Source organism: Suillus subalutaceus, assembly GCF_016647625.1.
Source record: "Suillus subalutaceus strain FC151 chromosome Unknown DFJ58scaffold_231, whole genome shotgun sequence".
Classification (NCBI taxonomy): domain Eukaryota; kingdom Fungi; phylum Basidiomycota; class Agaricomycetes; order Boletales; family Suillaceae; genus Suillus; species Suillus subalutaceus.
The window spans coordinates 46,511-64,046 of NW_024540480.1; the positions used below are offsets into that span (position 1 = coordinate 46,511).

The 17,536-nt window shown below is 45.9% G+C and overlaps 4 protein-coding genes across 4 annotated transcripts; 3 read left to right on the forward strand and 1 right to left on the reverse strand.

Annotated features, from left to right (window-relative positions):
• Positions 1-652: 652 nt before the first annotated feature.
• Positions 653-4,556, forward strand: DFJ58DRAFT_670597 (uncharacterized protein; the record flags this gene model as incomplete). Its single annotated transcript, XM_041382878.1, has 12 exons — positions 653-1,033; positions 1,085-1,207; positions 1,271-1,303; positions 1,362-1,541; positions 1,601-1,797; positions 1,853-2,054; positions 2,102-2,262; positions 2,321-2,417; positions 2,477-2,656; positions 2,732-3,159; positions 3,896-4,058; positions 4,113-4,556. 12 exons carry the CDS (start codon positions 653-655, stop codon positions 4,554-4,556), a joined length of 2,589 nt encoding a protein of 862 aa, XP_041236271.1.
• An 872-nt stretch (positions 4,557-5,428) lies between these two features.
• On the forward strand, positions 5,429-7,179 carry DFJ58DRAFT_735796 (uncharacterized protein; the record flags this gene model as incomplete). Its single annotated transcript, XM_041386695.1, has 6 exons — positions 5,429-5,560; positions 5,672-6,040; positions 6,093-6,335; positions 6,384-6,512; positions 6,563-6,899; positions 6,965-7,179. The coding sequence occupies 6 exons, from the start codon at positions 5,429-5,431 to the stop codon at positions 7,177-7,179; spliced, it is 1,425 nt and encodes a 474-aa protein (XP_041236272.1).
• Positions 7,180-15,065: 7,886 nt separating this feature from the next.
• On the reverse strand, positions 15,066-15,524 carry DFJ58DRAFT_735797 (uncharacterized protein; the record flags this gene model as incomplete). The annotated part of the gene is made up of 1 exon (XM_041386696.1): positions 15,066-15,524. The coding sequence occupies one exon, from the start codon at positions 15,522-15,524 to the stop codon at positions 15,066-15,068; it is 459 nt and encodes a 152-aa protein (XP_041236273.1).
• A 1,329-nt stretch (positions 15,525-16,853) lies between these two features.
• DFJ58DRAFT_719351 (ribosomal protein S5 domain 2-type protein) lies at positions 16,854-17,455 on the forward strand (the record flags this gene model as incomplete). The annotated part of the gene is made up of 2 exons (XM_041384610.1): positions 16,854-17,001; positions 17,028-17,455. The coding sequence occupies 2 exons, from the start codon at positions 16,854-16,856 to the stop codon at positions 17,453-17,455; spliced, it is 576 nt and encodes a 191-aa protein (XP_041236274.1).
• Positions 17,456-17,536: the final 81 nt, after the last annotated feature.

Below are 17,536 nucleotides of genomic sequence, written 5' to 3' on the forward strand. Positions count from 1 at the left end.
CTTCATCTCAATCCACCTCTTCCCATTTGATTGTACTACACTCTTTGTCCCATAATCTCCCTGTAATACTCCTACATGGCGCCGAACAGAAATACAAATGGAGGACACAAGTATGTATTACCCTCGTCATCCAATAATCAGGTTCCTTGCCAACACTGCAACAAGCTGTACTCATCGCGTGGGTTACGGTCTCACGAGCAAAGCTGCTTGAGGAGATGGGAGAAGGAGAAGGACAACAACGATTTTGCAGTGCTTGCAGCACAGGTGGTAGAGGAGCAACTTAAAAGGAAAGGTATGTCATGGATATATATCCTCATATTGACAAGTCATACTGATATCAAGCACTTAATATCACAATCAGAGGCACGCCGAGAGAGAAAACACCTTCACAAGCCTAAGGAACAAGATACAGCGGCCGGTACTGGCCCAGATGTCCTGTCGGTCCCTTCAGCATCACTCCTATCTGAGGATTGCACAGAGAATGTGCACGACGACTTGAACGCAGGCGCAATGTCATTTTCGATGGGATCAGATAATGTTGTTGATGCAATGAGTGTCAGTGGAGACTCGCGACAACATGCGTATTTTGACTGCTCATGATGCGTTCCTCATTCAATATTTTCACAATTCAGGTGCGGATTCTGATTCCAGTATGGCGTCGTCTCATGGTCCCACACCACCTACTCTGTCCTCAATTGCAGCTGAAACTTCAGTTCCCTCCGGCCTTGATACATTCAAGACAGAGTACCATCCGAAATCTGGTTGCGCAACAACTATAGAGACTTTCTCTACCTTCGGGCGCAAGCAAGATCAATGGTTGCCCATCATTGACGAAGAACCCTGGCAGCTGTTCAGCTGTCGTGCAGACTTTGAGTTTGCTGAACTCGCACACAATGCCGCCTTGAACAAGGACCACACAGACGAGCTGTTGCGGCTCATTTGGAGAATCGCTGAGGGCCATGTAAAATTCACATTCAAGTCCCACCGTGATGTTTCTTCGGCCTGGGACAGGGCGGCCTCTCAGATGACACCTGTAAGAGGAGAACATCACATTTCCCCTCTGTAGCTACCAATATTTTTACAGTTCGAGAAGCATACTATCACTGCCCGACACAAACGGGAGGACCTTACATTTGATGTATATACACGCCCATTGTGGGACTGGGCCTTGGACTTACTACAGGACCCATTACTGGCGCCGCACTTTGTTTGGGATGCACAGCGGTTGTACAAACATGACGGGGCGCATTACGAACACTTTTACCATGAGCCTTGGACTGCAGATCGCTGGTGGAATGTACAAGTATGACTTACTTTTTTGTACTCTCATTCATGTGGCTCTAAGTGGTGTTGTATTATAGTCGTCTTTACCCGAAAACGGCGTCCCTTTTGCCTTCATACTGTATGCAGACAAGACGCATCTGTCTTCTGCTGGGACCATTAAAGCTTATCCGGTCTTCGCTCGATGTGGGAACTTGCCCGTTCACATCAGAAATACTGATGGGCTGGGCGGCGGACGGATGGTCGGCTGGCTACCGATAGTTCGTCTTTATTATCAATCTTAGTCTTGTTGTCAATGAATCGTGATTCTTTTGAATAGGTACCTGAAGACTCTAAGGAGGATGGTAAACTGTCTTATGTGAACCTCAAACGGGTTGTGTGGCATGACAGGTTTCTCAAGCTTCTTGAAACCATCATACTCTATGCCAAGACAGGATACGCACATCTGTGTTCTGACGGTATTGTTAGGTGGCTGTATGCATTCATTTTGCTTTTGTTGGCTGATTACGAAGAGCAGTACGTTTGTTATTCTTTTGATGATAATATTCTGATCAGTCACTGTAACTACTAGATGTGTCATGGCGCTCATATGGGGGACAAACTGTCATTGCCCTTGTCCAATCTGCCTTGTCCCATCGGATAAACTCTACGACAACGCATCTACTTATCCAATCCGATCGCCTGAAGATGCGCAATCTTGTGTAGAACTGTGGAAGAAGAATAAAGCAGCTGGAGAAGAAGCATTAAAAAAATGGGGCTTGCGGCCAGTTATGGTTGGTGCTCATTATGTCCTACAAACGATACTGATTTTGCTTTTAAGAATGTCTTCTGGCAGATCCTGAATTCTAACCCTCACGAAATGATCTCACAGGATCACCTCCATGTTTATCATATCGGGGAATGGGGGAAACATCTATTTGGCGAGCTTAAACGACATGCAGCGGCTTTGGGACGCAGCGCCGAGAAGAAGATTGACGATCAGTGAGTTGATTTATTACACTAATCTGCGCACTATTCAATTCTATTCAATTGGTTCCAGGTTCGCTGCCTTCACACGTTGGCGCAATTTGAATCATTTTGATCGCGTTACCAACATCACCTGTAGCGATGGTAACAAACTTCGAGACATTTCCAAGGTATGTCATTGGCACATTGATTTGACAACTAAAACTTCACTCAAATTCAATTTGGATAGCAAATCTTATATACCACTCAGAACGTGCTCATGCGCACAGACGATGAAGCTGGCTATGCACTTCTACGGTGCATAGCGAGTTATCTACATATCGACATGTATGTATCACTTGACGTGCATACAGAGAGCACAATCCAAGCAGGAAAAGCGGAGGTTCTGGTGTTTCAGACGCACTTAGAGGTATATTTTCGTGTTGGATTCTTCACAATAATATACTGACAATAGGTTTAAATTGATTCAAACGTGATTCAATAGGACTACATCGCAATTATCGAGGAGACCGATCCCGATGCAACCAAGAACTGGAACTTTCCCAAGATGCATGCCTCAAAGCATATTTTCGACGATATCCTCACAAAAGGTGCTGCCCGCAACTTCAGCACTCGACCGAACGAAAAGCAGCATGGGCCGATCAAGCGCTGGTACCTACGGCAGACCAATTGTAAGGATATCGCTAACCAGGTGTGTCGTTGCCAAGAAGTTTGCTTCTCATCAATAACTAATAACATCGCATATTTGTATTATAGATCCTTGTACTCGACCATAAGAGCTTCGTTACCCGAGTTTATTCGCAGCTGTATTGAATTTCTTGATGAGGAACGACATAAACTCACGCTCTCACGGGAAGAACTTGAAGACACGACACTGACGACGAGCCATTTGAAGCTCACCTGCATATCGGTGTAGAGACTCGATCCTGAGTAGCCTCACAATGGCATATATTGCACTGTAGGTCGAGTCTACAATACTATGCATGCAACGCGACACTAGCGCGATAAACGCGACGTTCGCACGACGCGCGCGACATAGGCGACACTTCCGCGACTTGCGCGCGCTTTAGGCGAACTTTCCCGCGCCTAAGCGCTATAGGGCACCTGACTTCCCACTGTGTTTTCCCATGTCCAACCAAGTTCCCAGGTATGCATTTCTCCATTTATCATTTATTTCAACATCGTACCATGTTTATTTTCACTTGGTACACATTTTTCATTACACATTTTTTACTTTAGACAGAACACACATTACCACGGACCACCATCATCATAGACAGTCACCATCTCCGAGTTTTTATTATGTTTTGAATAAATCATCGCAAGCCCTAGTAGCAGTTAGCTCTAGTGGCCATATCCGCATCAGTTGTCTTATCAGCATCTCAGTACACGTCTTAACATCTCACTATCGCTCACATACCGCTTTCACCCAGTTCCGCTTTTCAACGCGCGCCTATAGCGCCTTTGTTCCCGCGCTTTCGCCTTATCACGCGCTTTGCGCATTCCCCCTAGAGTTGACCAGTGGATATTTGCTTTCTCCGCTTCCCCTAAGGGACGAACATATCGCACTCATATTTTCCTCCCTTCAACAATTATATCAGCTGCACCCTCAGCTGAGTTGAAGATCCTTCATCGGTTCGCCCCTTAGGACTCTCACCAGCCTAGCGCAAGTGGAGGAAGACAACAGGTCAAATCATGCCTTTGACCATTTCAGGAAGAAGCTCACAATGTTTCTGAATCACTTCCTGCCCTCCCACAACATACCATTACCAGACGGAATACAGTGGCTGAAACTTTCAGCACATGACCAAGTAAGTCTCTCCTTCACTCTGAAGTGCTTGATCAGATCTCTGACACTTCAAAAGGTTCACAAACATCGCTATCTCAAAGTCCACTATGAGTCAGCTGCTACCTGGAAGTTGGCCACTGACTATCTGCGATGCAGTCCAAGTTTTCATGGCCACAAGCGTCGTGACTGTGCTCTAATCCGCACACAGGACAAGGATGGCCACGACAAATATATCTTTGTCAAGCTATTATTTGTGTTCAAGCTTACTGTCTGCAACCGCACCTTAGATCTTGCCTTGGTTCTTCCCATGGATGCTTCACCACGTCAGCGCCTCCTAGATCGAGACCTGCGACTGACTCGACTACGTGCACAGCCTGCAGCTTTGTCTGAATTCGTCACTCTTCATTCCATTATTCGTGGTGCTTTACTTGTCCCAGATTTTGACAACCACGGGGATTATTTTCTCGTTGACTACGTGGATACTGATATGTTTCTTCAGGTCCAAAGGAACCTTATTTAGCTTATCATACCAACTCCGAGTCATCCTTCTTCTTTTCAAACGCGTTCTTTCACTTCACTCATCACTTCCATCTGCAACAACACTTACTCCATTACAGTTACGCTCTCGTCAAAGGTTGTTCGCTTCATGCTTACATCAGAGTCTAAGGTGTGTCCGCTTCATACTTGCACCAAAGACCATCCGCTCATGCTCGCATCCAAGGTCATCTGTGACGATACTTACTCCAGGTGCTGGACCCCTTCACACCCACATCCAAGGTCATCTGTGACGATACTTACTCCATTGAAGGTGGGCCGCTTCACGCTCGCATCCAAGGTCATCTGTGACGATACTTACTCCAGGTGCCAGACCCCTTCACACCCGCATCCAAGGTCATCTGTGACGATACTTACTCCATTGAAGGTGGGCCGCTTCACGCTCGCATCCAAGGTCATCTGTGACGATACTTACTCCAGGTGCCAGTCCCCTTCATGCTCGCATCCAAGGTCATCTGTGATGATACTTACTCCAGGTGCTGGTCCCCTTCATGCTCACATCCAAGGTCATCTACGACGATACTTACTCCATTGAAGGTGGTCCGCTTCATGCTCGTGTCAAAGTAGGCTCCTTTCACCATCTCTTCGCATCTGCCATCATGCTCACCTCCAACCAGGGATCTTGGAAGCATGAAGTCATCATCTGCTCATTAATTTGTGCTTACACGACGTGGATACACAATGGCTATTATGTTTCTGATAAGGGTACGTGTTATCCTACCACCTTATTACATCCACAGGGTCTGATGCTATCCAAATAGTGCCGATTTAAAGCACGCCCGACTGATTATGATGTTCCCAGGTTGCTCTTTACTATATCCTCTGACCCGAACCACCATGCCTCAGCACCATCATGCCCATGGCGAGGACTTCACTCGAGATCTTGCGAACATTGATAGCAGCTCCGACGCCACCGACTCGACAGATTCTGACGGTGACGAGTCCAACAATGATACAGATTTACTGCAAGTTCGGAACGCAATTGCAGCACCTCCTCTTAATGCATCTGCTGAAGATATTCGCAAGGCAAGTCTATATATTATGGATGAATGATAGTAGCTAATCAATAATCTCTTATAGGCGCTTGAACTCGTGCAAAGACTACTTCTAGACATGCGAGGAAAGTATCAGGAGGCTCTGAAGAAGAATGCTCTTCTCGAGGCCACACTCTCAAAAGGCCGGAAGACGAAGCTTACTAATAAAGACCTTGCGCTTGCCGCTAAGGAAGATATCATCAAGAACTATGGGCGCAAGTTTTCTGTAACGCACTGCCTCTGGGTCGAGACCACCATTTTTCCCTTGCGCGCACCACCTCCTAATATTGATCTCACGAGCAAAGAGCGGTGGCTCTCTCCGATGTCAATTCAGGATGGCGTTAAAGCTGAACTCTTTCATTTCATTCTGCCTGCGGACCATGGCATGATGGCCCACAAGAACTTCGGTTCCCATGTAAGTATGTCAATGTATGAATTGGTCTCACTCTTGCTGATTTTCTTTTGAGTTTGTCAAAGGCATCAATAGTGTTCGCGCGGAAATGGTTTCAGATGTCAAGTCCTGTGCAGCTGCCATTTTCAATCTTGACGCAAAGTTCTTCATCCGAGGGTATGCACGGGATTCAGAGCCTGCATGCCGCGCCCTGCTCCTTAACCCTCAAGGTGCATACACGAAGTTTGCGCCCGTGCTCTTCCCTCGCCCAGAACATTTATTCCGAGATGACTTTCTGAAAACGTCAAAGCTCGTTTTTGTAGGCTCTTTTCCTTTCTAACTTGCACATCCTGAATAACCTCAATAGATCCTGAAAGCATCGCTTTTCGGGCGATCCTCGCTAGCTGCCAATGCACCCCCAACACCCAAAACCAAGGCTAAGATATGGGAGTTGCGTTGTGTCACTCCAGGCCTCATTGCAGCGGCAGCAATTGTTGTAAGTCTATTCAATCTACACTGTGGAATACCTACTAAACTAGGTCACAGGCTATCTTTATTCTTTCTGGTGACAAAGAACTAGTCGAGATAGGCGATAAATCCCGAATCTCATACAAGGAGTATCACAACTATTATCGTCAATCTCTGATGACCGGTGGCGCCTGGGCAGATAGCATTTACACCTTCTTCAACAACTCTCTTTTCGCTACTTCTTCCTCTGCGACTACTCTCCTTGGAGACCTGAGGGGTGAGAATACTTTGCACGACACCTGGGAACAGGATTTCGAGCGCGCGATGGAAATGGGTGGTGATCTGCCAGAACCTGATGTTCCTCGAGCTGCATCACCACTCACTGAAGAAGATGCCCCACTATCAACTGCTAATAGTGTGGCCATTGACAAACACCAATCATCGTCAGCACACCTCAATCTATATCTGCGGCTATGCAAGGTCTTGCTATGGCAGAGGACCGCGAGCTATTAATACCACCTATTGATAACACAGCTGCACTCAACGAAGGCTCACAGCCACCCATTCCTCTCGTTCAGAAGCCTAAGCCCAAGCCCAAGCCCAGGCGCAAGACTAAGGCTGGTGCTGGTGCTGAGGGCCCGGGTGCTGCTGCTGAGGATCTTGAAGTGCGAAGGTCTGGCCGATTGAAGAAGTAGCGGATTTTTGATTCATTGACTCAATCAGATTCAGATTACGGTTTACATGTGATGTATCTATTAGTATATTCATGATTCACTATGATGTTTGCCTCAGCCACACTCTATGGTAGAGACTTTGTTTTCGTCGTCGGGTGTTCTCAGTTAGCATTACATAATAATCATTGCCAGTAAATTGAGTTGAACTTGCACCCTCTTGCACTTGGTTACAACCTTCACAGACGACAATCATGTCGTTTTTCTGTCAACAACATCGGTAACAACGCAGCAACAGTTTAAGCTCGATGGTCCAGGTACGTTAAAATTTGTTTTGGTTACAGTTTTCATTGACTTTGATAATACTTTCTTAGGCAACGTCTGGTCAGATATCGAGAGCACAAGTCCTGAGCGAACTTGAATTTACCCTGACCCATTGAAAGGAATATGCCCTACAATCGAATGCTTGGGATGCCACTGCGCAGAGGCACATCCAAATTCTGCAACAGGTAAGCATCATCTGTGTCGTCATTGTCAAATCCTGACCCAGCTGAGATCTCTGTCACAAGTCCCTCAACCTGCCGCGGCCGACTTCGCTTCTCCGACAACATAGTATCAATACCCAGCTCAACCTGCATACCCTCAACGAGCTATGTAGTCTGCATTCTTCCAGTATCACAACAATCTCCCTCTACTACTTATACATCTTCCCTGGACCCCTTGCCATCATCCATCAACCTCTGAACTGGTCTTCTCTGCATTCCCACCTCCAGTATCACAACAATCTCCCTCTACTACTTATACATCTTACCCCTCGCCATCCATCAGTCAACCTCTGAACCAATCGACTCTGCATTTTTATCGAGCGTGAAAACTACAAGTGTCCCGTCAACTGACGTCGCTGGATTGAGCATGCTGCACTGTGATCCGCCTCCGCTCCATATTCCTCGAGCATGCAATTAAGAACAGCAAGGTGTGTTTTATTGTTAGCTGCTTCTCTCTTGTGTCTGACTGTTGTCTCCGACTGACTGGGATTATTATTTCTAGGAAATTATGATTGTAAAGGTGACCGGGATATAAGAAATGGGAGAGATTGGAAGGAAAATGGGATATTATTAGTAGCGCTATTATTTAAATTATAATTAATGGGTCCAAATTTGCTTTTTGGCCTTGGAAGGACATTTATCGCTTACAATGAGTTCCAATCAGGTTAAGTTCAAAATTTTGCCCTTGCATTGGAATGGTCTTGGGACCCACTTGAAAGACTTTCTGTATCACTTCCAAGCAGCTTCCAAAATTTTCGGGTTGTCTTCCAAGCGAGTCGTGATGCCGCCGGCAAATTGAGGCCTTCCAATCCATTTTAAGGCATGCCAACTAAAAATATAATTTTCCAACACGATACCTATCTAGATATCATCTGAGGAAAAATGCTCTTACGCACACCCTATGTTTTGTAGGGTAGTGTGGGGCTCTGTATCCTATCCTGTTTCCTTGTGCTGCGGGGCCTTGATAGTTTAATACCCACTAATCCCTCGAGGGTGGTGACCCAGTTTTACATGGTGTGGGAGTGATTACTGTCAGCCCAAGTGTTTTGAACTTGGGATATAGACGTTTTATTTCGTCTTGTTTTGCATGCTATTACCCAGGTCTATTTGTAGTCGTTTGTTTATTTTACTCAGCCAGCGTGTTGTCACGGCGCGATCCAAGTGTATTGTTCCGCTTATTGTGCGTTCGCATCACAGTGTCCAGATAAGATGTGCTGACTCGGATATCAGGATTCTTAGTAGGCGTGATGCTCCTCTTTTTTCTGCTGTTTCCTTGTTCTGTGTGTTGGGGTCATTGTTTTTTGGGAGCTCTAGGGCGCCACATCCCAGGATTGTTCCGATTTTTGATGTGTGCCATGGGCCGTGTTTTGTTGGCCAAATGTCTTTTGCTAATTTCCATATCAGTTTTTTGGATGGATGTCCACATTCAGCTAGAATATGTTCCATTGTTTCTGTTTCTCCTCTGCATGTTAAGCAGAGTGCTTTCTGTTTGTGCGTGGGTATGTTTGTCCAGAAGTCTCCAACCCAGTAAGCGTTTTGTAGCGATTTATATATGAAATTTGGATGTTTTTACTTATGTCTTTTTTCCTGCAGCTTTTCCATATGGTCTTATCTGTTTCCCATTTGTTCGATATTTTGTGGATGGCATGTCTTGTGACATCGAGTAGTTCTAGTGTTTTTCTCTTATATTCTGTGTGTGTTTGTTCCATTATGCCTTGGTATGCAATGGCTTGTGATACTGATTGTAGTTTTGCTCCCTGTAGGTTAAAGTTTTCTGGGATACTTAAGTTGACTTCATCGTCTTGGGGCTTTTTGGCCCCTATGTTGGCTAGGTTGTTGGCATGTTCGTTTCCTTCGTTCTCATTATGGCCCTTCACCCATTGGAAGCTTGTTGTCGCGGTGTATCTTCGTAAGTGGTAGGCTATTGCTTTTAGTGTTTCGCTGTTTGATATTCCTATCCAGCCTATATCTTCCCAACTTTGTAGGTTTTGCATTAGTCCGTCTATGGCGTATTTTGAGTCTGTAATTATGTTTAGTGGTGTGTATGGGTTGACTGTTTGTAGTGTGACTAGTATTGCGGTGAGTTATCCTATCTGGTTTGATTGTTCTTTGCCGGGTACTTTAATTGCCTTATTTAGTGGGTGATTTTCTGCTATCCATATGCCGCTTCCGCATATTGCATTGCTTTACCGTTGTGTTTGCATGATCCGTCCATGTATGCATTTATGGGTGTTTCACTTGTATTTTCTCTTATTGGAGGGAGTCCTAGTTGATAAGCAGGAGTGCAGGTGAGATTCAATCTATTTGCGAAGATTCTAAAGCACTCAGATAGATTGTTTTCAGTTATTGACGGGTTAAAGGTGATTTTGTCTTGTTCTCCTGCTCTTGCTCGGGCGTTCTTCTCTTTTCTTCTATGCGTTAGTGTTAAATTGTCTTTTGTTGGAGGCATTTTGGGTTGGAATTTGGGTGGGAGTTTTCGGAGTATTTCGTCTGCTGTGTTAGCGCATTTGTGGGGGTTTTTACATCCAGATGTTCTATCTCTTTTGCATTCATCACAGGCGCAGTTTTTCCTTGCATGGTGTCTTCCAGGTATGTTTAGCTGGTAAGTGAGTGTTGTTAGTTCTTCTATTGTGATTATCTTATGTGTGTTCTGAAGGCAGGAGTCTTTTGTTTTCCGGTACATTTTGGGAGGTGCTCCAATATGGTTCCAAGCTGGCATCTGTTGTTGTAGGGTCTTCGTTAATTTTAGTGGAGCGAAGTTGACATTGTGTTTTTTTGCAGTTTTGAGCATTGTGGTGATTTGTTTAGGCAATTTGTTCACCCTTTGTCCTTGTGTGAGTGGTTCCCAGGTCGTTAAGAAGGCTCTTGGGTCAGTCGTGTCTCGCATACTTTCCGGTCTTAGGGTGTTTATGATGTGGTCTGTTACTGTAGCCCATGATGGGCGTGTTGGTGATATGTCCATGTAGGTATGGAGCCATGTTATCTCTATGGCCTGGTGTCTAGTGTTTATATTTATAAGGCCGATGCCTCCATTGTCTTTTGGTTGGTATAATTGTTCAAGGCTTATTGGTGAGGACTTACGGTTATCCCAGATGAAGTTTCTAATTGTTTTTTTAAGCGCTAGTTCAACGTGTTTCGGCATGCCTTGCGCTTTGGATAGAAATTGCGTCATTCCTCCTACAACCATTGAATGATTAATCTTTCCCTTCTATCGTGGGGTGGCCTAGTTTCCATCTGGCTAGACATTTTTCTATCTTTGTGAGTGTTGGTTCCCATGTCGCTTCGTGGTCTAGCTTATTCCCTATCCAGGCTCCTAGTGTCCTGACTGGGTTTCCATCGCTTGCTATTTTGACTTGGTCATTCCATGGTTCGTCTGTTTCGTTTAATTTTCTATTTGTGACTACAGTGGCTCTGTGTGTCTGCAATCCTATGGGGAGGATTTCTGTCTTTTCTAGGTTGAATTTCGCGCCCGAAGCGGAGCACCATGTGTCTAGGATGCTCTTGAGGTTGGGGTATTTGTCTTTTTTGGATAGGTATATTGTTGTGTCGTCTGCGTATAGATTTACTAAAATTTTATCTTGTAGGCCAGGTATTTGGAATCCTTGTAGATTCGGTGAGTTTCTTAGGTGCATGCTAATGGTTCGATGGCTAGGTCAAAGAGGAGGCATGAGAGGGGGTCTCCTTGTCTCATGCCTCGTGTGACTTGGAATGGAGTGCTAAGGAAGCCGTTGATGGCGACCTTTGTGAACACTGATTCGTATAGGGATTTTACGGTGTTGATGAAGAGAGGGGGTAGCTTGAATTTTTTCAATGTCTCTAGCAGGTAATCATGTTTTATTTTATCATAGGCTTTTTTCTTGGTCTAATGCAATTTATAGCTCCGTCTTCTTTGGTGATGTCTGCGTATGCGGTCATTATTTGGGCTAGTCTAATCGGGTCAAAGATTGATCTCTTGGGTATGAAACCACTTTGGTTCAGGTGTACCAATGTATGTATTTCTTTCCCGAGTTGCATAGCGAGGGCCTTTGTTAATATTTTATAGTCGGTATTCAGTAATGTTATTGGTCAGTAGTTCTCTATCAGGGTGTGTTCTTTCTTTTTGTAAAGTGGGCACATCCATCCTAACGTGAAGTCTGATTCTTGTGTTATACTGTTTAGCTGTATGTCGTTTATTACGCTCGTAAGGGTTTTGATTATGTTGAAGCTTGGTTTGTTTTCTTCACTATTTGTTTTGTGTCGTTCATGTAATTTTTTCCATGTTTCCATAGGGTATTCCATCTATGCCTGCGGCACTTCCGGATTTGAAGAAGTTTAGGGCGTCTAGGATATGTTCTTCTTGCAGGAGGTGGTGTAGAGGACTCGACGGTGAGTCGAAATTTTGTGTTTCAGGTATATTGTTTAATGTTTCTGTTATGGTTGCTTGCCTCATAAATATATTGTTGGTTAGTTCGTCCTTTTCTTGTATTTTGTCGTGGTATTCTTTCGCAATTTCAGCCATTTCTTCTGATTTTGTTGTCATTCTGTTTGTTTCGGGGTTTCACAGTCGGTGGATTATGTCCCTTGGTTTTTTTAAGCTGTTTATCTTTGACCAGTACTTACATATGGTTTCTCCTTTAGTGGCCCATTGGGCTTGGGCCTTAATGTTTGCGTTTTTCTGATATTTTGATTGTAGGTGCTCAATTTCTTTTCGAGGAGGATATAGTTTGTCCCCACATTTTCTTCTCCACCAAGGTTATGTTCATTGGCCATTCTGTGTAGGTCTTTTGTTAGTTGTTTTATTCTTTGTTTATTTTTGCTAGATGTATTTTGGCTGTGTCTTTCGCAATGGAGTTCATTTTGGATTTTAATTCCTTCCAGGTGGCTTGTATGTTGGTTTGTCCTTCGTGGGCATTTGCGTTTTCGATGGTGTTTTGTGCTTCCATGCCGATATCATTTATCCTTTTTAATAGGTCTTCGTCTGTTAGGATGCTGATTGGCCATGTCCAACGACCTTTCCCAATATGTGGGAGGCCTGGGGGGGCAAAATGGGTTAGTACTAGTTTATGGTCCATGGGTACTTTGCTTATTTCTGTGATCCAGTCTGTTATACTCTCTTCATGGTTGCTCGCTGTGTATATGTGATCTAGTCTCGACATTGATAAGTTACCGCTGGTGTAGGTGAACATACATTTATTTGGGTGGGTCATTTGCCATGTGTCCTGCAGGCACATTTCTGTTCTGAAATTTCTCAATGCTTCAATAGCGTTCTCGTTATCAAGTCATGCAGGAGCCCTATCTATCGGGTCTTTGGTGAGGTTGAAGTCTCCTAGTAGGAAGTCTAGGTTATTTAAATTTTATTCGTTCCATTTTGCTCTTACTTTTTCCCAGAAGGACGGGTGCTCACTTGTGCCGTTCGGTGCATATATGTTCAGTATTGTTATTGTTTTTTTCGTTATGCCATCTTATGGTTAGAGCTGCGGCACGGCCTGGTATAAGTGTTGTCATTTTTGCTTCGTCGGCGGTGGTGAGTTCTTTGTTTATTACGAAGGCGACTCCAGCTGAGCTACCTGGTCTAGCAGGGGTCACTAGAGTTTAGTACGAAGCAGTCTCCTTGAGAAGAGGTTTGCTATTTGGTTTTCATGTTCATTCATGAGGTGGGGTTTCTTGAAGGCAAAGTATGCCTATTCTTTTTTCACGCATTATTTGGTTGACTGTTGTCCATTTAGATATTTGTCCTGATCCTAGGGTGCTCGAAGCACGCCTGTTGATGTTGAGGGTACCAATTAGTATGTTGCTCTCGTTTTTTTCTTCTTAGGTATTGATGTATGGGGTTGGGCTAGAACTTGTTGTTGCTCGTTTATGTTTCGGTTGTTGTTTGGTTGTGCGTGAATCCCTGCGAGGGTTGGCTCAGTGTTTGCTGAGCCTCTAGTCTTTGTTGTGGGGGTCCACTTCTGAACTCCCGGGGAACATCATAGGAGGGTCTCCCAGTGGCGCAAGGTGGGCCCTCCTCTGTTCTCTGGGAGGTGTGTGCTGAGGCCAGTGACATTACCGTATTGGGAGGGGAGAAGGTGGTGTTGGTTTGTTGGTGATCGTGGTAATAGTCCTTTCATACAATCATGACAAAGGTGTAGAACTGACATATCCTGGCCAATTAACAGTGAAACTATGTCAGGTATTGGGTGGGGGGGCCCGAAGCTCCATCCCCGCCCTTTGACAGGGACTTCAGCCTCTCGGCACGGCTCGCTCCTGGCCTCAATAGGCCTCTGTGTTTGGCTTATGCCGGGGGGAGACATGGACCGTGCTGCTTTCCTGTCCTGCATGCCTGGTCAGTATATGTGGGGCAGGGACAGTCTTGTAGTTTCCTACACATTATCCTCGCTCTTGTGTAGATCTGACGGTATGCTCAAGATCGTTAGTGTAAAGCCTTTTCAGGTTCAATACACTATTTTCGGGCATTCCGTTTTCCTTCCCCGTTGTTTTATTTCGGTGTGTGGGGATTCAGTCAAAAAAGGGGGTGACATTCAGCAGTTGTTATTCGACATGAGTAGCAGACTGGTGGGATAGGTGAGTTGTATATTTACGTTGGTGGTGATATGGATGAGTATTGTATGTAGGGGTGGAACCACATGTCGTGGTTAGACTCTGCATGCATCTTTCCCTTTCCCCCGCACTTTTGGGGTGTACTTGGCTGATTTGTTCTTGTGTTTGGGACCATTCCAAGGGGAAGGTCTGGGAACTTGCATAAGCCATTTGGGTGGCCAATGGCATGGCAGAGGCTGCATGTAGTGAAGGGGATGGCAATGCCCTTTGCCATCGAGGGGGGTGGGGTAGTGGATGGTCATCAAGGTAGCTCCAAGGTTCGTCCAGATTTTGGGTCTGTTGGATGGACATTTTGCGTAGATGTAAAGTGTGGGAGTGAGATGGCCTTCGGCCCTTTGAGTCGATGAATTCGACTGAGATGGAGTCGCAGAGGTACATGGCTGCGTCATAGCATCTGTCAAGGGGGATTTCACTCTTTTCGAGGATTACAACTATGTTCCCCAGGACTTGTGGGGAGGTCCAGGTATCGTAGACAGCTTTCCTTACACAATTCTCATTAGTTGTGGGTGAATCCATTAAGGCAAAAGAATGTAGTGGGTAGTTCGCGGGATATGAAGGGGTGGGCTTCAATCGTGATCTCTTGGCTGGTACCAGATGCATTGGTGGATGACCATGTTCATCACCCTCCATTTGGATGTCAAAGACTAAAAATGTTTTGGGGAATTCCTTGGCGTTTATACTGTTGGCGGGGGAGGGGGGGGCAAACTCGCACGTTGATAGGGCCCAGGTTGTGGGTCTTCACGATCTCTGCAATTGAGTTGCGGATGCACTGGGTGATGACCGTGTTCATGTTCTCATGTCTTTTCCGTCATAGTCGAAGACACGGACGAGAAACTTGGGGTCTCCGACCTGGATCCATGCATTAATGATTTCATGATCGATGTGGTCGAATGGAGAGGCGGCATGTGAGAGGTGGATTATAGGGAACCCGCCTTCGGGGGTGGGGGTAAAGTAGGGCATGGTGTTTGGTGCGGAGGGGGCGTGGACACGAATAATGGATCTATTCGTTTCAGCGACTTCAAGTTGAGCACGGAGATCTTCTTCCTCAGAGGTCTCTGGCGCAGAGGGGGAGAACGGGAGTGGGGGAGGGTAGGGTGTGATAACATTGTTCTCTGTCCTCCATGAGGGGGGGGGGGAGGGAAGGAAGGATGATATCGGGGAGTTCTTCCATTTCTTCTTTGTCCAGTGGGGGAGGGACGTAGGTAGACGATTCTGTGGTGTGGGTGGGTAGCTGCAGGCCGTCATTTTTTGGCGTGGGTGTTGGGGTGTCTGGCGGGGACGGCGTGGTCAGCGTCTCCAACAGGGGGAGGGGGGGCCATAGAATCATCGTTGTCTACTTCAAGGAGGTCAGGGGGGAAATGGATTGGGCCACCTGGGTTGCTCTAGATGGAGGTCGGATGCCCAGAGGGTTAGGGCGTGCGGCAGTTGCCAACGACTTAATGCTAGATATCTCTTTCATGTTACCTGGGGGGGCGGGGATTTAGTTTTGTGAGTGGGAGATATTTATACGGTTTGGCTTGGACTCGGGCTCAGAAGGAGACATGCAGTTTCGGGAGGGAACTCGAGGTGAGCTGTGTTTTATTACCTATTAATGAGTGTCTTGAGTTGATGTCTGGAGTATTTAGGGGGCGAGGGTTAAGTTTAATGGGGGTGCGCTTAGGGATTTGATGTTTCTTAGTGTTCTTTTACTCAATTTAAGTGGACTTTGCGTGGTGGAGAGTTAGACGAGGGGTGTGTGTTGGCCTCGTGTTTTAGCTTTGGGGTGCAGGTTTTTCATTTCAGGGGGGTTCGTTCTTTACTCAGGTTTGGGCTGTGTTTTCTTGGCATTCTAGGCGTAATAGAGACGGATGGTAGGTGGTTCGTGGTGAGTACCTTGTGTTGTGATTTCTGGGTTGGGGTTGGCAGGTGATATTTTGCGTAGGCTGGTTTCTAAGCTGTACCTCATTTGTGGTAGGGTAGATTTGGTTTGTATATTGCATGTTTGCGATCATGTGAGGAGTGGTGTGTGATGTGATATGGGCCAGTATTTCGCTGTGAGCATGGTTTGCTCGACCTTGCCAGCATTTTCATGCGTGGGAAAATCCGACCGTGGTGGTGGTTCGGGTTCAAGGGTCTCCCCAGTCTTGATTTTTATGCACACGGCAATAGTAATTTAATGGAGGAAAGTGATTTCTTCACTGGTTGGCGAGCTCAGAGTGATCAGAGGCTTCCAGAAAAGATAGTTGATAGCTTTAGTAGCGAGTTCAGAAGGGTCAAGTTACTATGCAATAGCCACATCAGCCTCTGAATCTCTCCAAGTGTGGATTCTATGATACGAAATATTTTTCCCTTTATCATAAGATTATGTAAGTCGAGGCGTTTGTTTGGCAAAAGCCTTAGATCCAAACAAACCAAAGTGATCTTTTGATCGGCCGCAATTGCCAGATCATAATATTGACTTGAAAAACTCCCTTCGCCGGCTTTTGTCGACGATCAGCTCCCTCCGCTTCTTCTACGTATAAGGTCTGCAGATCTATTTATAATGCATCCAGATCTTTTCTTACCCATCATATATAGTTTATCACTGACTCGGACATGACCAACTCGTTTATCATACGAGTTCCAGCAACCTCGGCCAACATTGGTCCTGGTTTCGATGTTGTCGGCTTGTCACTTTCACTCTATCTCACTCTCACTGTCACCATCGGGGAGACCTCTACCTTACCAGTGATCACATATTCGGGTGAAGGACCGACGAAGTCCCGCTAGACCCCTACCGCAACCTCATGACTCGTGTAGCACTCTACGTGCTACGTTGTAATGGCCATAGAACATTCCCTCCCGACCTTAGTATTCACTGCCACAACCAAATACCTTTTGGACGCGGACTTGGCTCGTCCGGTGCAGCGGTCATTGCAGGCGTTCTCCTCGGAGACAGTCTCGGAAAACTCAACCTTTCCCGAGAGCGAATGTTAGACTACGCGCTCATGGTCGAGCGCCACCCCGACAACGTGACAGCTGCGCTTGTTGGAGGATTTGTGGGATCATACCTTAGAGAGCTAGACCCACAAGCTACTGAAGCAGCACAAGTACCCCTCTCTGAAGTCTTGCCGGAATACCCGCCTGATGCTGGAGAAGACTGGGGTCTTTCCCCACCTGTTCCAACCGTTGGGTATCGGCCACTACGTCCGATTTAAATGGAACAGCAGCATCAAAGCTGTTGCCATTATACCCCGATTTGAACTCAGTACTGCACAAGCACGAGCTGTTCTACCAGA